This window comes from Anser anser, assembly GCF_964211835.1.
Source record: "Anser anser genome assembly, chromosome: 9".
Classification (NCBI taxonomy): domain Eukaryota; kingdom Metazoa; phylum Chordata; class Aves; order Anseriformes; family Anatidae; genus Anser; species Anser anser.
The window spans coordinates 12,539,763-12,562,763 of NC_139729.1; the positions used below are offsets into that span (position 1 = coordinate 12,539,763).

Consider the following 23,001-nt stretch of genomic DNA (forward strand, 5'->3'; position numbering starts at 1 on the left):
AACTTTGGGGACCTGCTCAGTGCTGGCTCTGGCCAGCCTAAGCTGACGTTAATTCCAGCCGAGATTCAAAGGCTTTCACAAACAGACTTAAAGCCCAAGGTTGCTGCAACACATCAGCATTGAAAAGAACCACTTAAAAATAAGTTGTGATAGCTGAAAGGGATGCTCTCTGGCTCACCAAGCCCTGGGCACCTCGACTGGCTGTGACCTTGTGCTGATCTCCACGTGTCCCCACTTGATCATTTTCCTTCCCTCCAGGAGGCGAAGTGAAAATGAGCGGGGTCACGTTTGCGAAGCAATCCCCTTCCCCTTGCTCCCTGCACCAGTTAATGAGCCACCAGCTTGGGTTTTAGTTGAGAAATGGGCTCCTAGTGCTTTTGGACCGAGGCGAGCTTGGATACATCACCTTTATGGTTTGGACACCGAAAGTCAAAGAAAAAGAAACCTAAACCCATTTGACTTAAAGGTCACGAGACTTGGTGTCATGGTATTTGGGGTCTCGTGATTTTTAAATGTTAATGCTGCAAGCCCCGAGTCTGGAAATTCACTGCCAGTTGTTATCAGCGGTGGCTTGGAGGCTCAAGTTGTTTCTAACCTGCTTCAGCAGAGGCTTGATGACAGAAAATGACCTGTGGTCACGGCCTTCTGTACAGGACCCATTACAAAGTACAAAACTGGAGAATTTCCCACACCCCAGAGAAGCCCCTCGAGCCGCTGCCCGTGTCCTGCAGGGTAAAGAGGCTTGTCCGGGACCTTGGGGCTGGGCTCAGAGCTGCGTTTCCCCCATCCCTTGATTTCCTGAGCCTGCCCCTCTCCCCCCTTCCCAGCCCCAAATGTGATACGCACATATACGAAATGCATATGGATAAAATATACATATTTTGAAACTCCCCAGGAAATAATTACTGGGGGGATACTGTGAAAGGCCGGCCCCATGCCAGCGCCTGCTGTTGGATGGAGCAAACCCCTGGGCATGTTGTTGTGGCCGACCTGCCCCCGGAGGGCTGCGGTGCACGGGGTCGCCTCGCTGCCCGCCGTGCTTCCTCCCCGGCAGCAATCACCGAGGGCATCAATTAGTCGGGAAAGGCAATGCTCAACAACTCAGTTACTTAGTAACGCAGGCAAACGATTCGATGCTGCCATACATTGCTCAAACAAGGCGAATTTGTTTCCTGCACCTGCATGCAGAGGGGCAGGCGCTCAGCGGTGCAAACCCGTCCATTAATCCGCGGGGCTGCGGGGCTGCAGGGAGCACCGGCTCCTGCTCATGGGGTGCCTGCCCGCATGGTGCGAGCCCTGTGCTGCCGTTAGCACCTGATTAATTCCCGTGCTTTTAAGGAAATGAAGCCACGCAGAAATCTGCCACCAGTAACAAATTAGACGGCGCTGGTGCCGCCAATTAATGCTTTGGGAAAAAGTACTCTGCCTCAGGTGCGGAGTGCTTTTCTGACCTGAGTGAGTTTGTTGCTGACAGCAAACCAAGACCGCTGTCCTGCCCTGAAGCTGCTAAACTGGCATTCAGACAACACCCAGAGTGGCAAAGGGGAAAAGCTCTTCAAAACGGGGATTTTTTTGGCAGCCCGCCGTGCCCACCCCGCTCGCCGTTACCTCCTTGCCCAGGTGGAGCAGAAGCTCCTGATGTTCCCCATGCAGGTTGGGTGCGAAGGAGACCTTGCTGCGTGCGGAACGGGACAGCGTATGGCCGCAGGAGGAAGCAGGAGCAGCACGCACTGACACCGGGCTGATCTTTGCACCGTGAACCCAAGTGACCGTGCCTTTGCGGGGAAGGTTGGCTTACCTGGCCAGGCGTGGTACCAACGCATGGGGCAAGGTGGTTTTTTTTTTTTTTTTTTTTTTTCCTTCTGCTGCCGCAGGCGCTGAGGATGCGTGTGGCCGCACCAGGAAATGCCGAGGTGCACGACCAGGGTGCGGGACGGGGCAGCGGTGCCGCAGGGCGGTGGCACCCACTATCTGCAGGGAGGGGACGGTCACATACCTGGGCTGTGCCTGGCTTTAATGCCCTCGGGCTCTCAGCTCGCCAGGCTTGGCTCAGAACCAGCCAGGATTCTGCTGTTTGTGCTCTCTTTGAATGCCACCAGCTCTTGCCTGGGGAAGACACACCAGCCGGCCTCGTGCCTGCTTGGCAGGTGGGCAGGGGCATGGTGCACAGCCCCCGGCGTGAGCCCGGCGATGCGCCCAGCTGCCCAGGGCTCCGTCTGTCCTGGTCGGTGCCCAGAGACGAACTCCAGAACGGGGAAACCACGGGACTTACCGGGAAGGGAGCTGGGGCCCCACCCCACGGAGCTGCCGGGCAGCCGGGAAGGAGAAGGCACGGCTCCTCAGGGCTTCCCCAGGGCTACCTCGGGTCTTCCCCAGGGCTTCCTCATGGCTCCCTATGGCTATCTCACGTCTCCCCCGTAACTTCCCCGTGGCTCCCCGTGGCTGTCCCGTGTCTCCCCCACGGCTTCCCCACGGCTCCCCGTGTCTCCCCGTGACTCCCCCGCACCTCCCGGTGTCTCCCCGTGTCCCCGCTCCCCTCCACGCTCCCCCAGGCGCCCCCATGCCTCGCACCCTCTCCCACCTCCTCCCCCCGCACTCTGTACGCCCGCCTGGCCCGGCGTGGGTTGGGGCCGCCTCCAGTACCGCACGCTCCCCGAAAGTGACGTCACACCCAAGTGACGTCACGCCCCTCTCGTGACGTCACGCCACTCTCGTGACGTCACGCCCCTCTCGTGACGCCACCCCCCCTCGGTGACGCAGCGCCGCCGTCACTCCCTCCCCGCCCGCGGCCCCGCCTCCGACCGCCGGGGGGCGCCCTCGGCCTTCGGACGGCCGCGGAGGGGGCGTGGCCGGCGGGCGGCGGGCGGGGCGCGGCGATTGGCGGGCGGGCGGCGGGGGCGGGGCCGGCGGGCGGGCGGCGGGGGCGTGCGGCGGCGGCGTGGCCGCGCGTCCCACTCGCGGCTGCGATGTGAGCCGGGCGGGCGGCGCGGTCCCGCGGCTCGGCTCGGCGCGGCCCGGCCCGGCCCGGACCGGCGCGGCCCGGCTCGGCTCGGCTCGGCCCGGCTGCCTCCCGCCGCCCATGCCCGCCCGCCGCCGGCGGCGCCCGACGCCTGCGGAGCCCCGCGCGGTGCCCGCGGAAGGCCGAGGCGGAGCGGCGGGGGACGCCGGCCCGGGGGGGCGATGGCTGCGGGTCTGGTGGCGCTGCTCTGCCTGGCCGCCGCCGCGGCCGCCGTGGAAGGTGAGGCTGGGGGCGACGCGGGGGGACGGGGGTCGGGGCGGCCGCTGTCCCGCTGCCGGCCGGGGGGGGTGGCGGGGAAGCTCCGGTGCCCCGTTTCCCCCAGTAATCAGGGAGCAGCCGCCGGGATGCTCGGCGCTGAGCCCCCTCTCCGCCGTCGCCGTGCTCGGTGCGGGGAAAAAAAAAAAAGCCCTGAGAAAGCCCCCCCCCGGCTTGTGGCCGTCCCGGGGGGGGACGAGCCGCCCGCCGTGCCCCCCGCAACCTGTTGAGGAGCGCCGCGGGTCCCGCGGAGCGCAGCCCGGCAGCGGCAGGGCGGCCGCGCTCGGTCCCTGCCTCCCGAGCCTCGTTACCCGGCCCCGGGACGTGCCCCCGGCGCTGCCAGCAGCTTGCTCTCCGTGCGGCTCGCGGGCTGGCGGCCCCCGGCTCGCCCGCCTGTGCCCGAGCACCCTCGCCGCGTGGCAGCGCTTTGCCACGCGTGGCTCCGCCGGCCGCGTTCCGCCGGGCGCCCGGCTGCTCGCCCTTCGCCTTTCGGGTGCTCCCGCTTCGCGTTTCGGATGCTCCCGGGAGCGAAGCGGTGCCAGGAGCCAGCGCTCTGCCTCTCCGTGCCCCGCGATCGCTCGGGGAGCGCCGGGCGTGCTGGGCGTCAGCTGAACCCGCTGCGATCGCCCGGAGCGCGGCAGGCTGGCGGCACGCCTCGTAACTCTGCGGCTGCAGGAGTTTTGGGGTGTCGGCGGGTCAGCCGAGAGACAGAGCCGGCCCTGCTTCGTCTGCCTACCTGCTCGCCTGCCCGTCGGCTTCCTTGTGCACGGAGCGAGCCCGGAGAGCTGGCGTAGCTCTACTTCGGCTGCTCCGTGCGCTTATCTGCTGCCTGCCTGCCTGCCCGGAGAGGACCGGGGACGAGGGTTTGGTGCCGGGGTGATGTCCCAGAGCTGGTTCCTGCAGCCTGTGAGCCCCGTGGGCATCCTCCCCTCCTTGGCTCGGGGCATGCACATCTGGTGCTCGCGTCAGTCGGGCTTCCCCTGCTTCCACCTAACGCTGCCGCGGTGAGCAGGGCGAGAGCCACCTCTACAGGGGCTGTTCCTGCTGCTGTGCCCAGAGCAGAGCCAGAGCTAAGTCTCGAGATGTTGCAAGCCCTGGTCTTCTGTGCCAGCCCGTAGCCGTCCCTTTATTTATTTATTTTTTGCACAATCTGGAAAAAGGAAACCTAAGGGGAAGAACTGGAGTGCTGGCATGACGAGTGAGCCCAGATCTCATCAGCCTGGAGGGAGAGCGTTTTGTTAAGTCATGGGAAACGGGCCCTCGCCCGCAGATGCCTGTGCTGCTTTTTTTGACTAATTGCTGGTATCACTGACTCATTATTCCTCGTCTCGGTTGCCTTCCTGTTTCCCGCGTGCTTCGAGACTCGGGGATGTAGGCGATGGGAGGACAAAGTTTCGGCGGCCCTCCGTCACTTCCCACCAAACGCTCCGGGCGCACAGCAAACCCATTTCGCTGGCACTGCTCCTGCGGCTGAATTTCGTCTTGCTTTTCTTCCTTAAGATGCAGGTCTTTTTTTTTTTTTTCTTGCCTTAATTAAGGCTTTGAATTTCAATTTCCCTGAATGCAGCGCAGCCTGCTGAAAGTTGAATAACTTACAGTGCTCTGGTGGCCTGTTAGAGGTGAAAACAAGCGCCGGTAGTGATGGAAAGATCAGAAAAGCAGCGCTGGAGGGGGAAGCCTGTGAGCTGGGCTGCCGTCACTGGTATTTCTGTGCTGCTGAAGATGCTCTTGGAGCAGCTCGTGCAAAGAAAGGCCACGGAGGAGCTGTAGAAGGGCAGGTGCGGAGGATGTGGGGTCTGGGCTACGCTGTTTCTGCCCGCGCTGCAGTTGGTACCCAGCTGAACTCAGGAGCTGCGGACTCTTGGGGTGCCCTCAGGAGGATGCTGCAGCGCTCCGTCCTCTCTAAACACATGCAGCGGCAGAGTGGTCACTTAACAGCGCGGCGAGGCTGAGTAAATAGTTGGGGTGGGGGAATGTTTTCCCCAAGTATTCATTAGGATTTGAAAGCACACTTCAATTTAACCTTGCTTGCTTTCTGCAAATATTCAAGCCATCGAGCTTTACACGCATGAATACTTGCACAAGGAAAACGTTAAGCTGGGATGTTTGCTGCGGTGTGGAGTGGCACGTTCTGGGCTGCGGCGCTGGAAACCCAGAGCCTGTGCGGCGGGGCTGATGCAGGGACCTTGTGCTGTAGGAACTGGGGTGCCTGCGGAGCTGTAGCTGCCAGCCATGGCTTGTTTTTTGGGGTGTCTTCTGTCACCAGGCGTTTTTCCAGCAAGTCGCATGATGAGAAATGGTGAGAAAAATGGGATGTGCATTTGTAAAAGCCAAAAGCCCTGCGCTTTATCTATTTATTTCTCGTAACTTTTGAATTATTAAAGTGCGTTCAGCGGAGATTAACTCGCTCTGCTCAATATTTATTATTGTTTCATTTCAGTGGAAGTTGGGACTCATAGAGCTGTGATAAATGGCCTGAAAGATTCTGCAGTTTCCTTACAGTGAATCTCAATATCCCTTTGCTGAAAAAGCTAAACTGTAATTTCCTACAGTAATGCGGCTTAGTGAATTATAACCATGTGTGTCGGGGTGTGTGTGTCTCTGCTTTTCCTCCCAGCCCTTTGCTGGGGGAATACCACTGACCCCAGAAAACCTCGCAAAACCTGGCACCCGCTGGTGTGGCAGTCAGAGCGTGGTCCCTGCTCCGCAGGATGGGTGGCAGCCGTGCCCTGTGAGCATCCCCCGGCCAGGTCCAAAGGGAGAAACCCAGCCCGCTTATAGCGAGTGTCGTCCCTCCTCTGAATAATTGAAGAGCCTTCCTGTTGAATATTTAATTACAATAATATTTGGTTAGCAGGGATTGTTGGTCTCCTTTTGTGCAACTGAGAGTTGTTGTGAGAAAACAACCAGTTAAAAAAAAAAAAAAAGCTGTTGTCTATGATCATTGATTTTATTTTTCTTTTTAACTAATCAGTTATTCAGTCGAAATTGGTTAATTAGCTCAATTTCATTAAGACTCTTTGGCATTTAAACTCGATGTTTCTAAATAATTATAGTTTTGCCCGCTAAACCTGCAGCGCGGTGTGACCTAATTGCTGTTACCGCGGCCTGCCTGTAATGAGTTGCTGCTGGGCCGGAGGAGATGACGGTTCAAAGGGAAGGGGCCCGCACCCCAGCACCGCTCCAGCAGGAGCAGGGGAGGTTTGGATTGGATATGGGAAAGAATTCCTTCGTGGAGAGGGTGTCCAAGCATTGGAATGGGCTTCTTGGGGAAGGGGTGGAGTCCCCATCCCTGGAGGCGGGGGGTGCAACGTGCGGATGTGGCCCTGAGGGATGTGCTTGAGCAAGGAGACTTGGAAGGTCCGCTTGATGGTTGGATTTGATGATCTTGAAGGTCTTTTCCAACCTAGACGGTTCTATGATCATATTGGTTCAGGACTGCTGCTTTGAGCTTCAGCCTAAAGGGAAGGAGCAGGGCTGGATTCAGGGATGCTCCTTGGGGGGATGCTCCCTCTGGCATCCCTGCATGTCTTCGGGGCGGGTGGGAGGCGATGGCAAGCTCCGTCCTTCCAAGAGAATGGTTTCGGATAACAATTGTGAATTGCTTGTATTCGTTAATAAGCAGGCGGATTCCTTTCAAGGGCTTTGCGAAGTAGAGGGGGGAAAAAATGTATTAAGGTTTTTTATTTATTTACTTATATATTTTGATTTGGAAATAACTATGCTGAGTAATTAGGGACTAGGAAGGCCTCAGGTATGTGCTTGTTAGCGCAGTGAAAGAAGCGTTTAATATCTGGGGAGGCATTCAGGCAGCATCGCTGGTATTCAGAACTGATTAAGCTATAATTTATGTTGCAACGAGGCAAGGTGGTTGCTGGGAATAGGCAAGAGGCTGCGGAAATCCTCGCTTTTAGGCCATTTCCTTGCATCTGAGGTGGGGGCTTTGTCACAACTTGAATTGTTTAATATTGGACTGCTGCTTTCTCCCAGTTACAGAGCCCTGCTCCTGTCAAAACCACACCGCTGACGTCCCAGACGCCCAGGTTTTGGTTACTCAAACCCAACCAACTCTTCCTTGGGTTGCTTTGAGGTTTTGGTGTCTGTATCCAGCTCTGTTTCTGTTTATTTCCTTACTTGGGCCTCCATGCGTGAGTCGCGCCCCGCTGCCAGAAACACGTTTTGTCAGCCCCCTTCCTGTTGGTGCCAAATCCTGTACCTCAGGTGGAGGCATTAGGATGGGGAATGGTGAGGACTGAAGTTTTATAGAGTTTTTTATTATTTTATTTTTATTTTGCAGTCAGGTGCAGGGCTTTGATTACTGGAGGCCTCCACTTGCTTCAGCCAAGGCCTAGCCACAGGGGCTGAACTGGCTCATTAACATCCTCGTGAGGGTCCTGTTGATGTGGGGATAATTGCTTTTTGTTCAAAAGAAGTTAAATCACCACAGAGGAGCTGGGAGGGTGTGAATTACATCTTCCTCAGGCAAATAAGGAGCCCAGCAGAAAAGTTGAAAAGGGAATGCTGGACTTGAGGTGGGGGAAAGGAAGAGGTGCAGGGTCTTGCCAGTTTGGCCACAGGAGGTTGCTGGGCATTTTTTATTTTTAATTTTCTCTTTCTAACCAGAACGGCTATTCATATCTTGGGCCAGGTGAGAGGCTGAGCAATTTGGAGGAGTTGGACGCTTGGGAAGTCCTCCTGGTATCTGGTGCTGGAGGACAGCCATGTGCCTGTGGAGGGACTTGAGCCCTGGTGTCCTAGAGACAGCCGTTGGGGAAGTGGGCTTCTGATGCCCTTGGCCTCACAACAAGACCTGGGCTCTTAGGTCCAGGAGGTTCCCTAAATCCACCTCGCATTGCTGTCTAACCTTGGGAGTGTCTCTTGGAGCTGGAGGAGATCAGGTGAACTTGAAGCAATAGCTTCAGTTCTGTAAGTCTGAAGCAGAGGAGGAAGTGCTGGAAGTCGGGCATATGGACAAAGGAGCAATGGGATATTTCCAGAGAGTTCTGTGAGGCATCAGCTGTGCTTTTAATTTGAAACAAATGTGTTTGAAATGAACAAAACTTAGCTTTTCAAGATTACCAGAACAGCTGGCTGTATTGCCAGAAGTACTTCATGCAATGTTTCCAAGCATTAGAAGACCTCTGCACTCGAGCTGCCTCATGCTGTGTACCCCAGTGCTGTGTGTGTTTTGCTCTCCCATGGTGTGCAGCAGCTCGGAGGAGCTGTGGCTACGTGGCTGCTCTGCCCCTGCATTAATTGTTTTTGAAGTGTCAGGGGTCTTGGTGTCCTTCATCCAGTGCTGGGAATAACGGGCTGCAGGCAGCCTTGGACTACAGAGCCGCGGTGTCCCCTGAGCAAAACCCCACAGGCCTGGTGAAGCTGTCCATAAGCTTCATGCAGGTGAGTAAACTCTGGAGATTACGCTGGGGAGGTTTAGATTAGATGTGAGGAAGAATTTCTTCATGGAAGGGGCAGTCAGGCACTGGAACAGGCTGCCCAGGGAAGTGACAGTCCCCACCCCAGAGGTATTTATGAGATAGGTGGATGTGGTTTAGTGATGGGACCTGGCAGGTCAGGCTGATGGTTGGCCTTGGTGATCTTGAAGGTCTTTTCTGACCTGGATGATTCTGTGGTTCTGAGATGCGTGGCCTTTGCTGTCCAAGCCTTTCCACTTGAGATGAAGTTGTTCGTGTGGATTGGATCTAAGTCTTCTGAGCCCTTCAAGCTTTCAGCAGGGAAGCTGTGACATGCAGCGAGGTTACTCCTGCAGAGCCAACTCGATGCACGGTGGCTGGCACAGCCTCCTGTGTCCAGGAGTGAGTTGTCTTCTCTGGCAGGCTTGGTCCTCTAGCTTTGGTGCGTGCTGGCTGGTGGGATCTGCAAGATCACAAGCTAGTCATATTCTATCTCTGTCTAAAAATTGGCTTTTATTATCCCTCTGTGCACCACACCTGTGTTATTACCAAGGCAGGAGGCTGCTGAGCTGAAAGGCCGGCTCTCCAGCCTGCTGGAGGCTACAGAAAAGCGCTCATTAACTTCAGTAGCCTTCGGCAGAGGCCGGAGGAAAAGGGCTGCTTTGAGGAGGACACAACTGTGGGCACCCTCCTGCTCTGCCTTTGTGAGCCCTGCCCGGCACGGAGGAGTGATGTATCGGGGCTGGACCTGGTGCATGGGGCTGGCCAGCCACTGTGTGTGTGAATGGGGACAGAAAACCCGTGCTTTTACACTCATCTGCTTGCTTCTGGTCCAGCTGCCACTGAGGAGCATCTTGTGTCTCCCTGGGCCGCGTCCTTGATCCCGCATTAAGCAGCAGCCGTGCTGCGGGGCTTTGATGCCTCCTGGTAGGGAGCAGCTGCCGCTCCTCAGCCAGCCCGGCTGCTCTCGGGCACGGGGCCGCTGTGATGGAGCGGGGATCTCCGGAGCACCACGGTGTTTGGGGCCGCCTCACGATGCTGCACCAGCAGCCCCAGAACTGGGGATGGACGTGCTCCAGGTGGTAGTGGTGAGCTGCTCACAAAGCGCGACCAAAATTTTCATCAATTCTTCCTTAAGTGTGTATAGATGATACAAGCAATGATGCTGCTGTGAAGTGTGGAAGGAGCAAGGGTGCTTTGTGTGGTGTTTTTTTTCTTTGTCAAGCCATATCCCTTTTTTTGTACAGGATTCTGTTGTGGTAGGGAGATGTTCTGTCCTGGAGGGCTTCCTGCCCCATCTCCAGTCCGGCTGTGGTGTCAGCCTACCTGTGTCAGCAATTCTGATGACCCCACACCAAATGTGACAGGGACGTGCTTCACCGGGCTGGCTTGGTCGCTTCCCTATGCTGTAGCTTGAATTGCCAGCCTGGTGGATTTTGGAGGTAGTTTACTGCAAAAGTGTGTTTTTATTTATTTATTTAAAGTATTGAAATGTTCAGGGAAACTGTGATGCCTTTGAAACACTTTAAGTATTCCTAATAGGTTACCTTGAAAGCTTCCTTAAGTCTTGAATGAATCAAAGTGCAAATGTTTATAATGTAACACCCACACAGAGTAGGAGAGGCATTTTATTAAGGCAGGAGAGTCAGAAAACAATAATAATAAAACATCTTTTATGAAGTTGGTGAGAAACTTATAAACCAGGTGAAGTTTTACAGCATATGAAGTTGATACAAGTTGTAAACTTGAATTCCCAGGCTGGTCCTCAGGTTTTGCTCTTTATTACCTGAGATAACATCTTCCACTTTTAATAGTTTGCTTCGGCAGAGTGAACGCAGTTTTATCTTCCTAAATGATAGGCTGATAGAGCCTTAAGTCAAACTCTCACCTATCCGAAAGTCTTCGGTCCTTCAGCAAGGAGGCTTCCCTGGGATGTGATCCAGCGGCTGGCAAGCCCTCGGTGCCCGTTTGGTGTCCCTGTCCCCAGTGCCTGTCCCGCAGGGCAGCGAGCGCCTGGATGCCTCCGTAGGGATGGAGGTCTGGCTCAGGTTATTCCTCGTTAGGAAATATGTGATTACTGATGTAAAGCTTTCTAGCTAATTGCCAGATTATTCCCTTTAAAATGGGAAAGTAATTAGGGATGTTTTTTTTAAATAAGCTTCCCACCCTTGGATCTGCTGGGATTAGTGTACGTGGGTGTGTAAATATTTAGTTTCCAATGACTCTTTTTCCCCTCCTTGAAGAAACAGCAATGATGAGCAATTGAAATGAGGCAGCAGCAATGCTTGGACACTTCCCACAGCATCCCAAATATAATTGAAATTAAAGATGACCCACAAAGGGAAAAGAAGTAAGGCTTCTGCTTGCGTGATGCACAAAGCAGGCTTACAGTCTGCCTTTCCACGTAGGGATTTCATCCCACGTGGCGCTGGTGTGCTCGGTTCCTGGTGAGCATCCAGAATCAAAGGGGGAGGCAGCTGTGCGTGCTCGGGGACCTTCCTGGGGCTGTAGGGGATGGCTCTTCTGGCCACTTTATCTTGGGAGTGGGGCTTGGTTGGGACTTGTGCCCATGGGGAGCGTGGAGCCCGCTGCTGGCTCGGTGGGGCTCACCGGCTCGTCTCGGTGCCTGGAGCTCTCTTTGTAACACCTCAGCAATTCAGGCTTTTTGCAACAAGGCGCTCTCAAGCTTGGATTCCAAATGCTCTTTTGTTTTGAAACTTGTTTCAATGTCTGCTCTGCTTTCATAAAGCAAAACTGAAATATGGAGTTAGGTGCATAAATGGTTTTAATTGAATGGTCTGGTGGAGCTGCGGGTTAAAGGGATGGCTGAAAGCAGTCATGCACGCAGCTCTCCTAGCAGTCTGCATCCCTGGAGATGCCCAGAGCCCTTCCTGCAACCAGCTGTAAGGATCAGAATTCACCTTCCCTTTCGGATTAAAAATGTAAAATACCCTGCCCTCACGGTGCCAGAAAGCCACCTGCAAGGCGCTGCTTGTGGCTCAGGCAAAATCCCCATCACCTGCGGGGTTTGGTCCTGCACCATGAGATGCTCACAGGGGCTTCAAATGCCGTGTGCACACCTCTGTTCTTTTTCTGGCAGGGGTTATTTATCGCGGGCATCAACCTGGGGCTGTCATTTGTCTGCCTTGTGTCTGTTCTTTTTTAGCAGTTGCAGCTGTGATTGGTAACTTTGGTCTTTTTGTTTCCTTGCTTGTGCTCTGGAAAGCCTTCAGAGGTTGTTTAAGAGGAAAGGGGCTGGGGACCGTGTAGCTTTTTGTGTTATTATTATTATATATTATTATAATTAAAACATATTTTTAGCAGCTGAAACCCAAGCCCGTCTGGGTATTTATACAGCAAGATGTTTTGGATGAGGAATAGGCCAAGACAGTCACGTGGCCGGGGCCAACATGAAACAAAAGAATCCATTTATTATCCAGGCAGGAAATTTGTTCTTCTGGATGCTGTAGCTGCAGACATAATGATTTCATTTCCTTTGGTTCGCCCAGATTAATGGCTTGCGCTCTTTTGTGTGCGTGCCTGTGTTATTTCTGAAACGCGGTCCCCCCCGGCCGGTGCCTGCGCGTGCGAACGCGCCGCGGCCATGTGTCCGTCGTCGCCTGTCCTCCGTCTGCCTGAGGGAGCGCGGAGCTCCTCAGCACGCAGGGCAGGGGGGCGGAAGCTCGCCTGGTGCCGGCAGAACCCATCAGCATCATGCCCACCACCAGGGCTGAGGCATTGGATCAGAAACACCAGTTCTGCCAACACCGGCGTGGAAGGGGCATTTGCACGAAGCCTGGATGGTGGCAAGAGCTGCTACGTCCGTGGGAAGAGCTGCTACGTCCATCGTGTGGAAGGCGACGGCGGCGCCTCCTCTGCTTGACCACGCTCATGGGTGTAAGTAGCTGCTGTGAGCTGCTCTCCTGGAAACCTCCACCTCTGCGCAGCCCCAGGTGTCAGGAAGAGCCGCTCTTCCCAGCCACGATGAGGCGCAGGGATGCGGTCACGGTGCTTTGGTGCTGCTGCTCCCCGGTGAGCACCTCCTGCCCGTCACGTCCCAGCTGCGAGACGCTGGTCCCGCCGCCGCCCGCTCGGCTGGAACAGCGGGCAGGTTTTTGATGCAGGCGCTACGAGATTAGCGGCAGCTTTAATTGCTCCCTCTCTCTTTTTTGAGTGTTTGGCTTTTGAAAGCAATGTGACAGGCAAACAATGCCTCTGCATTGTTATCGCTCGAGCAGTCTTGGCGGGGGTTTGGCACGGAGCTTTTCATTTACTGCTTGAAGTACGGTTGCAACGCTGTTTGGATTGATCTGGGGTGACCTAGTGGGGTCTGAACGCCTGCGTGCGAGGAGGAGCCGGAGGCGGGACGCGCGGCTGGGAGAGGTTTGGGAAGCGCCCAGCCCTGCCTCCGTCCTCCCTTCGGCGTTCCCGTGCAATCCGCCCTAAACAGGGGCGCGGAGGGGTTCTGCCGCCCTCCTGGAGGAGGTTTCAGCCCAGCGAAAGCTCTTGCTGTGGGACAGCTCTCCTGGCCATCAGGGCGCATTTGCCATCGCCTGTGCTGCGTGCTGTGGTGCTAAATCATTCCGCTTTGGGGCTTCCATCTTTTGGGTGCTCGTGTGTTATGATCCCGTCTCCCGTTTGCCTGTGCGTGGCAGTGGCTGCTGGTCACACTGGTCCTCCCAGGGGCTTCCCCAACACGTCCCCCCGTCCCGCATCACGCCCAGGTTGCCCAGGTGACAGAACCCGCCGGGATGTGACAGCTCCGTCGTGCAGGTGGTGATGAACAGTAATGAGGCCCGGAGCACAATGTGCGCTTACGGTGATTTATTTCAGCGAGGAAACCACAATCAGGGAGGATGGGTCAGTGTCATCAGGAGAAGAGGTGGTATGGAGATGAGCTCACGGGGAAGTTTATCATCAGCTGGCACCGCGTTAAAAATGAGCGGCGTTAGCGTTGCGTGGAGCGGAGCGGAGCCGAGCTGCTCTCACGCGTGGTGGATTTTCAGGTTGCAGGAGGGCTGCAGGACTTGGGCAGCGAGTTTCCCATGGGCTCTTTGTGCAAAGCGAGGCCTCTCCGCCCGCGTTCAGCTGTGGTGTCACCGGGATCCAGCGGGATTCAAGCCCAAGCGGAGGCAGCGGCCCCGTGACCGCAGCGGGAGCTGCTTCCTGCCCCTCCTGGATGGGATAGCCCTGCGGATGCTGGCGCCCGTGACCTTCCCGTTGGGACTGTCCCCATCGCACTGGGGGGGGCGATGACCTCGGTTTGGGAGAATTTGGGGATGCCCCTCGGGTGGTGGCTTCCGCACCCAGCCCAGAAGTGCGGAGTGGAAATGCCGTGCGGGGAAGCCCTGCTTTGTGGCCGCGCCGTTTCCTGCCGAAGCGTTTCGGCGAGGTCTTGGCCACTGGTGACGGCGGCCGTGCGGGAGGAGAGGAGGCCGAGCTAGCCTGGGAAAAGGGGGGTGGTGCGTGGAAAATCCATCCCCCAGCGCGCCTTGGCGCGGCTCCCGGCGCGCAGATGGCTCTCCTCCCGCCTGCTCCGCTCCAGCCTTTTCCCAGCTTGCGCTCGTGCAGGCGGCTGGGCTGGAGGCAGGAGCGTGCGCGGCCGGCCGGGAGCCAAGCAGCGCCTCCTTCGGCTTCCTCCTCCTCCTCTTCTCCTCCCTGGGGCCGGCAGTCCGTGCTGTGTAACGCTCAGCACCAGCAGCCTTGCAGCTGAAGTTTTTCTCCCTCCCGCTGGAATGTATGTGGATTTGATTGCAATATAACGCCCTGCGCTGACGGCTTTTTTTTATTTGTGCTTCCCCTGTCCCTGCCCCTGTGCTCCTCTTCCATCCCACTCTCCTCTGCTTTTACAGCAGGACCAGCAAACGCTGGCCGCACACCTCGTTAATCAACGAGCCAGCGCTGTCCCACAGCTTGTTTTTCCGCTGCAGAGACACCGGGAGAGCGTTTCTCCCTCCGCCCGTAAGCGTGCCCCAGCTGGGTTTTGTGGGGCCGGGCATTGCAGCCGGGGCCCCTCCAAGGTGCGATCCCTGCCCCGGGAAGGTTTGGCCGCAGGCAGCACTGGCGTGTGTGGCTCCTAGCGTGCCTACCCAGCCTGGCAGAGCCAGCACGGGGCAGCAGCAGCACCGGCGGGCGTCTGGAAATCTTGGCAAACTAACTTTGTCATTTACTCCACAGACCAGCTGTCGCGTACACACGTACCTAGAGACCGCTCAAATTGATAGTAAAATGTTTCAGGAGAGGATGTGGGGCACAGCCAGGCGCTGTTTTGAAGAGATCTGGAGGGGGAAAAAAAAAAAAAAACCTGCAGAAATGTGGATTTTGAATGGGCTCCGTGTGCACCCTGGGGCTCCAGCGGCCGGGGGAAGCAGAACAAGTGTGAGATTCTCCCCCTCCTCCATCCTCAAGCTGGTTGTAATTTGGCATGGGGATGGTGTTGGACCCGAACGCTGCTGTTGCTGCTGTTCAGCAGCTGTGAAAGCAGGCGGCCGGCGCTCCCGAGGGCTGCAGCGCGTGGGTGCCTGTTGGGTGCTGCGTTAACCAGCGCGGCGTGAGTCCGGGTGCGGGAAGCACCACTGGCTCCTTCCCTGTGCGGGATGCATAGGTTAGGGCTCTGGTGACTCTGGTGGGCGGCTTTTCCCCCAAATTGTGATGTCTGGAGGAAACGCCAAGGCCCCGGCTGCATCCTTGATTCGGGAGGAGGTGGGGCTGGGCGAAGGGAAGCTGCTCAGTGACCCCAGAGCCAACGAACGGCGCTCGTTTGCTGTTTGAGCGGCCCGTTGTGTTCGTAGCTCATGCAGAATCCCTCTGACATTTTAAACTAAGATCTAGTAAATAGGAGCTGGACGATGCCAGGTGCATCTCTTGTAGTGAGGGCTCCTTGACAGCGCGGCTGGCATTTCAGACTTAGGGCTCGGAGCTGCATGTTTCTGTAGCAAGCTTGTAGCTTTTCTGGAGAACATAGGCCAAGACAGTGACTCATCCCGAATCCCTACGGCAGCGGCGGCGTGTAGGGAAATGCAGGATAAATGTTTTGATCCTGAGAGCTTCCCTCATAGGCAGTGCTATCCTGGAGTAAGGCAAAATAAGTCCTCTGGGGAAGGAGAGTGGCAGGGAAAGGGGGACAGGTTTGGTGCATTGGTTCAGCAAAGTTTATTGCGCCAGTGCCTTTGTGCTCGTGGCTGTTGAGGTGGTTGTAGGCAGGACCGATGCCGTTCCACACGTGAGCAGACCCCAGCTGCTGGGGGAATCCCGCTGCGATCCCGTGGGTGCCCATCGAGGCATGAAGACCGCATGTCCTTTTAAATTATCCTAACAAGTGTAATTGCGGATGCTGCTGACGTTTATGGCTGCTCTGTCTTCTCAGCTGACTGACTGTGTTTGTAGGCTGCCATTTCCAAGGGAATCCCAGTTGATTAGGAGCCCGTGTCCACTGGGCCCATTAAGCTTCCACCACCTTTGTGTGTGAAATCTCAAACCATGCTCCTGTTGGCGTTCCTTGCTTTCTCACCGGATGGACAAAGGTCAGTCCCACTCTTCCCAAGCGCTCCCGGTCCTGCTCTGGGTGGGCTCGCTTGCTTCCCTTCCGGCTGGCTGGAGCATGCGTGGGCAGCTGAAGCTGGTACCTCGCTTTTGGGGAGCAGAAAACATAAACTTGTCGAGTTCGGGATCAAACCTCTGTGACTCCTGTGCTTGGAAAGCGCTCGACCAGCCCTGCCCAGGGAGGAGCTGGAGGAGCTGTAGGCTGTGTGTTCGGAGTGGTGCGTCCCTGATGATGGCCCTGCTTTGCCCACAGCTGCCTGCTGCTGTTGACCAGACCGCAGCAACCTCTGTTGCTGGTTTATCTAAAACCAGAGAAAAGCAGCAGCTTGGTATCTTCCACCCGAGGGGCCAGCAAAGGCTTTCAGGCAGGCAGGGAGGCCAGTTCACGTGTGCCCTTGGGCTGCTGACCTTCAGCCTTGTCTGCTTGGGAGTGTGCCCCTGGGTGGCAGTGGTGCGGGTGGAGAAGAGATTGGGCTCGGCTCAGGCTCGAGCACTGCGGCTGGTGGCATGGAGACCCCTGCTGGGGCAGGACCACGAGTGTCCCAAAGCTGTGCTGGAAGCTGGAGCAGCGAGTCACCGAGCACCACTCACCTCCCTGCTGTGTTTCCTATGGGACGTCTTCTGCAAAGCTCCCCCGAAGGATTTCACTTCTCCACGAGGAAAAGTCCTTTATGCAAGCCAGACCCTCCCACACCGTTTAGCTGGACCTCAGATGGGAGGGTGCCACTGGTATCGAGTGGTCCCACAGCTTTTGGGTTTATTGGAAGCCTCTGCCCATCCCTGGGCGGCCGAGTTCCTCTTCCCTGTCTTCCGGAGGCTGGAAGGGGAGGCTGCCAAGCGTGACATATGGTGATTTTGGGGGCAGACCGCGGAGTTCAGTGATGCTTGTTGGCAACCCAGCCTCGAGAAAGCAAAGATGAGGATTTAAATGCGTAGTGACATTGTTCTGGAAGATGTTCTCCCGAAAGATAGCCTTGTCATTTTGCAGCCCTGAATCACTCCTCTGGCGCTGGAGCGGAGGCAGAGCCGAGCTCCCGGGACTCCCGGCTCTGTCCTGGTGGCCCGCGGCGTTCCTTGAAGCCCCGTCTCAGCCCGGGATGCTTTTTGGGTTGCTAAATGCATCTGTGCTGATCCGTAAATGCTGCCACGCGGTCCCATGGCGTGGACTATAGCGCGTGCACTTTGTGCGTCTGTGGCCTGTAGCTGTGAGTAGCACGGCCCCGGGAAGCTGCTTTGCCACTTTGCCGCCGTGGGGGCAACTGAGCTCCTTGCGCCGGGAGCGCTGGGCTGCCTGCAACACGCTGTCCTGAGACCCCCGGGGGCTGCTGCCTTGTATGAGCTCGGCGGATTAAAACTTGTTCCCAAATTTTATCGAATAGGCTTATAATTTGGAAAACGAGGTATTGAAAGCACTATCTTATTTCTCTTATCTTTGTATTTGCTTTGGTCTCCTTTGTCTTTTTTTCCCTGTGATGTGTGCTTTTTTGTAATTTTCTGCTGTTTCCTTCCCTCTCTCTTATCTCTCCCTCTGCAGTTCTCTCCCCTTTTTCTCTCTGTTTCTTTCTCCCTCTCCCTCCCCCCTGCAATTTATTTGCAGGCAGGTTGTCTCTTTGATTTACTGTATCTCTCCTCAGTGGGATTATGATAAATGGCTTGTACGGCCGCGGCTGAGCTGGCCCAGCGCCGCGTGCTCGCATGGGGTCAGGCCCCTTTGGAGCACGAAAACCACGCAGAGGTGCGTGCGGGGCACTGCTGCCTGTGCAAGACCCATGCCGCCTCCTGCCCCGCCATTATTTCCCTAGGTTTGAAGAGCATGAAAAGGATCAAGAGGGGAGAAAAGCCCCCTACCACTGGGGTAGGTGATGCTGAGAGCAGTCACGGTGTCACCAAGTCAGTGGTCGCTCCCGTGTGCAGCTGCGGTAACGTCTTGCTGCGTCGACAGCCCCTCCTGCGGCCGTCCGAGGGAGGTTCAGGGTTGGCAAAGGGGACTTGCTCGTGGTGGGGAACTTTTGCGCTGCTGCCTAAATTACTGGCTCGTTCCGCACGTGCTAGGCGTTGGTGGGGCTTCGTGGAGGGCTTCTTGTCTGCTTTGCTGTGCCCCACTCGTGGGCTGGCTGTGCGCGCACGTACACCTGCGCTTCCAGAGGCGTGGGCGGGTGTTTCCTCGGGCACTCTCAGCTGCACCAACCAGCATGTTCCAGTGTGACACATCCTGATACGGGTAGCCTTTCCTTCTTGTAATTAGGGCATTCCATGCAGCTGTCACAGCAGGCGCAGCTTATTGATAAAGTTGTTCTATAGTTGCTGAGCAAAGCCCCCAAGCCTGAGCTTCGTTAAGTTGTCGCGTGCCCCACGTCCTCCTTGCGTGCTGAAATCCATGCCCTCGGTGGGGATCCTGGGGAGGGCTGGGGCAGAGCTTGATGCAGCTCATCACGAAGTGACACAGCACCTTTGCGCTCAGCTGATGAATGTGCAAATCCATTTTCCAACACAAGTTTTGGTTTTTAGCTGCTCCAAGTCAGCCCACATGGGCTGGTAGTGTTGGCATAGCCGAGACGGCTTCATGGAGCTGCTCCTCTCCGACGGGTTCATCACAAAGACCCCGAGGCGCTGGTGTTCCCGTACAAAATGATGGGCAGAGAAGGCTTCTGACTTGTTTTTGTTGTTTAGTGCGTCCTCTGCGATCTGAACTTGGTTTGTTATTCTGGGGATAATCCTTCATAATGAATCTGCGGGAGATTGATGGGGATAGCTCGTTATGCACTTCCAGAGCAGTTTCACTGTAATTCTGTAGCAGCAAAATGTACCATTAAAGGCAGAGAGCCATGGGAATGATGGGACATAATTAGTTGTTGCTGTAATATTTTTGATTGAAAGTGTATAGATACTGCAGGCGGCTCTTCGGAAGCTGGGGCTCTCAGGGAATGGTGGAGAGGAGCGGTGCTTCTCCGGTGGGAGAGGGCGATCCCGCTCTTCCCCTGCCCACCTCTCTGGCACCATCATTAAAATGGGGAAGTCCTCCTGACTCCGAGATGTTGTGGGTCAGACATGTGCCCAGCAGCTCACACGTCTGGCTTGCTCCTGCTTTGCTTTTTCTGACTTGGTGGAAGCCCGGGACATGTGGAAACCTTGCAGAGGGAAGCCGGGTGGCAGCGCGGGGTTTGTGCCCTTGGAGCATCATGGCTCAAAGCAGGGGCTGCCATGGGGGTGGGGAGTGACCCGAAATTATTCGGGTGACCTTCTGGTGTGGGATGGAGCCCCAGCTCTCTTTGTACATGGGGAAAGGCAAGAATTAAATTCAAGCACTTCCCCTGCCACCTGCGGGGCTTCTTTCCCACCGACATTAAGAGGCTTAATCCAGGTCGGGAGCGGTGATGAAAGCCAGGACGCAGCCTGGCTGAGCTCGCAGCCACGGCATCGTCTCTGTCAGCAATGGTTCGTGCTGGTCTTTGCAGTAAAGCTTCTTGGCTTTGTTTTCCTGTTGTTCCCTCTTTCTGCTGCTTCTTGTTCGCTCTGGGAGCAGGACCGCGTCCCCAAGCACCCGCTGAAGCGTGCAGCAGGGAGGGAAGCGCTCTGCAGTGCATCCAGCTGCTCCCTACTCCCACCCCCAAATTTCTCACTCCCCCCAGCTGCTCAAACAATGCCAGCCACCTGTCAGCTCCCCCCAGCCCCACCACAGCACCGCCTGGGCGCTGGTGCCACCGCGCATGGCTCCGCCGAGGGTGTCCGGGACCTGGGACCGCGCCGGTGCTGCCGCAGATGGACCCGCTGCCACGCAGCGAGGATGTTCCTGCATGCTAATTGCTGGCATCTTTACTCGTTACGAGTGTAATTGTGAGTAGACGTTTGTTTTTGTATTGATAATTAGGGACTGGAACAGATGGTGGAGGCTTAGTTTAAAGTAATGTGTCCATTAAAGAAAATCTACTGTATACAGCTGAAGATTCTTCACTCGAAGAGAGCTCGGCTTCTCCACAACGAGGGCTTCAGCCCTGACTGGAGGCTCAAGTCCTGGCCGGTGGGCACCTCTCCAGGGCGGTGGGCACCTCTCCATGCCCACGCAGCGAGCTCCCCCCTGGGCAGTGCCTGGAGCCCCCCGGGCACTCCTCGTACCGGGAGGACGGAGCCAGGCTCCTTGCGGTGGTGCCCAGGGACAGGCTGAGAGGCACCGGGCGCAGACCCAAGCAGAGGAAGTTCCCTCAGGACGTGATGGAGCAGTTCTTCACTGCAGGTGATGGAGCACTGGAGCAGGCTGCCCGAAGAGGTTGTAAAGCCTCCTTGGAGGCCATGAAAAGCTTCTGGATGTGGTCCTGGGCACCCTGCTCCAGGCAGCCCTGCTTGAGCAGGGGTGTGACCAGAGGGGCCCAGAGGTCCCTTTCCACCTCAGCCCTGCTGTGGTTCGGTGATCGGCCTGGGGTTTTGGTGGGGCCAGGCTTTCCCAGAGGCTCAGAGACAGGCTTTGGGTTGCTCTTCTTGTCCCTCCTCCTCCTCCCCTCAGAGGAGGGCGTTGCGGAGACCCCCTGTGGGTAGACTTGCCCTCTGGAAAAGGGTCAAGATCCCTGGAAAAAAATAAATGTGGAGGAAAAGCCTAACTGGCAGTGTTCAGATGGAAAGATAACTTGGTTTTCACGCCTTGTTTTCCATCAGTTAACTGTCCCCTTGTCCTCCTGTATTAGTTTGCCCCGTGCTCTGGGCTGCTACCACAAGAAAGGAGCTTTACCCGTTTCCTGTGGTGTAAGGTAGGGGCATGGCAGTGGGATGAGGCAGGATCTTTTTGGTAGGGAGGCAGCTCCTCTGGTGTTGGCTTTGGCTTCTTTTCAATTTATATATTTCTCTTTATTTCTAGTCTCCTGCCGAGGGAGCTGCTGTGTGCCGTGTCGTGCTGTTCCTCCCAGTTTTCTTTCCAAAATTCAGAGCCTTTTGGGGGCTTTTGGATCGAGGAGCTGATGGGGAGGGAAGGGCTGAGTTTTTGGGAGGGGGTTGGGCTGTGCATCACCCCGGTGCTGAAATTCTTGCGAAGCAAGCACCCCGCTTATTTGAAGGGCCATGGCAAGGACTAACGAGCACTTAATGATGTGCACGGCTGTACTAACAGTAAGGGGAGAAATAATACTTGCATGGTGCTCGTCGGTGTGGGACACAGATGCTTGGTGGGGACATGGATGGGAGCACAAATCTTCAGCAGTGCTAGAGGGAAGCTGTGGCCGAGGTGTGTTGGTTTTGGCCAAGACGAAGAGAAGCCGAGCCCCAAAAGGAGCCGCGCTGTCCTGCCTCGGCTGTGGAGGGACAGATGGGTCGATTCTGGGCACGGGCAGTGCGTTTCCTTCCTGTGCTTGGTTGAGATGTGGGAATCGAGCAAATTCATCTGCATGTCTGCTTGCTGAAAACAAATAAATAAAACCTGGAGGATTTTTTCCATCTGTTTCTGTATGTTGTTGCTCTCACTATTATTGTTGCTACTCTTTCTTGTGAAAGAACAAGGAAAAAAAAAAGGCAGGGAAATGCCAGCTGTAGTACAGCTTTTAGATATTTCCCACCAAACCTGCCGTGGAAAGCCCCCCAGCAGTGGAGCACCGCTCCAGCAGCCCTGTTTTTATTCACGTGTCTGAAATCACTCTGCCAAACCACAGCTGCATGGAGCTGTCACGGGCCGATGTGGGTGTGTAATGTGGGATGTCCCAGGTGGTCCCGCGAAGCACACGGGTGCTGGGGGGCTTCTCCCTGGTTTTCCTGGTGCCTGCGGGTTGATGCAGACACGCACCTTGGGTTTTTGCAGGTGTGGATGATGACTCCTTTATCTTATTTTTTTTTTCTTCTTGTGTTTTGCCAGAAACCCTGATGGACACGCGGACGGCGACGGCTGAGCTGGGCTGGACCGCCAACCCACCCTCAGGGGTAAGTCGTCCCGTGTCTGACTGCGTGCGCTCTTTTTCCTGAGGCCAGGTTGGATCCAAGCCTGTCCCCTCCCTGCCCCGCTGTCTCCTCCATCCAGGCAGGTCCCCGTGCTCACTCCTCCCCATCCTCCTGCTCGTGCCTCCCCTCTCCCTGTACCACAAGGCTTGTAATTAGGAAACATTAGCAGGCTCAAAACAGCTTTCATACCTGGAACATCATCCATAATTGCACTCAGCAGTGCTCTTCCCTGGCTATTAATGTCACTTTTATGAAGTAATGAGGAACAAAACACCCTGAGGCACTTAAAACATCTTTTTTATATAATACGAGTCTTTGAGGGATGGAAGCATAAAATAACCTGACTCACGTTCCCCTGACAGAGAAAGTGATAGACAAAGACAGGCGCAGACAGGGAGAGGAGCAGTGGGGTGGGTGGCAGGCTGGTACCTGCGTGGCGCTGGCCCTATGCTCCCCAAAATCCACAGCTGGAGAGCTGGGCTGTCGGGGTGCCAGGCGCCTTGTTGGGTGGGTTCAGAGCATCTCCGGGGGTTTTGGGACTGCCCCGCTGCGCTGTGTACTCACTGGGGCTCATTGGCCCCGTGGTCATCCCCTGTGAAGTTTGGACAGACCTGAAAGACCAGAAGGAGGTCTGCCCAGGGATGTGCAATGAAATATGTATGTGCAGACATGTAATGATAGAAGTAGGGATGTGTAATTAAATAACAGTACACAGCACCTTACCCTCTGTCCTCCTCCTCTAGGAGATCGAACAGGATGAGCATCCTTAGGCTGTCCCCTAAAAGAGTTTTCCAACCTATAAGACATTCTTATCACCTTTTTCCAAACGCTTTTTACATTTTCTCTTTGATGTGTGAC

General features: G+C 56.0%; 2 protein-coding genes across 4 annotated transcripts in view; one reads left to right on the plus strand and one right to left on the minus strand.

The window, feature by feature from the left end:
- The window catches only part of KY (kyphoscoliosis peptidase), a 30,675-nt gene extending 27,944 nt beyond the window's left edge, over positions 1 to 2,731 (minus strand). The window contains exon 1 of the mRNA XM_083848802.1: positions 1,609 to 2,731. Within this exon, the coding sequence (XP_083704928.1) occupies positions 1,609 to 1,823 (215 nt within the window). The 5' untranslated portion in view covers positions 1,824 to 2,731. The remainder of the gene's footprint in view (positions 1 to 1,608) is intronic.
- Positions 2,732 to 3,039: 308 nt separating this feature from the next.
- EPHB1 (EPH receptor B1) overlaps positions 3,040 to 23,001 on the plus strand; it is a 51,951-nt gene continuing 31,989 nt past the window's right edge. For all 3 annotated transcript variants that reach the window (XR_014587996.1, XR_014587997.1, XM_083848201.1), the window contains exons 1-2: positions 3,040 to 3,238; positions 22,061 to 22,125. Coding sequence is in view for 1 of the 3 variants with exons in the window: in XM_083848201.1 (XP_083704327.1) it covers positions 3,181 to 3,238; positions 22,061 to 22,125 (123 nt within the window). In the remaining 2 variants the exon portion in view is untranslated. The remainder of the gene's footprint in view (positions 3,239 to 22,060; positions 22,126 to 23,001) is intronic.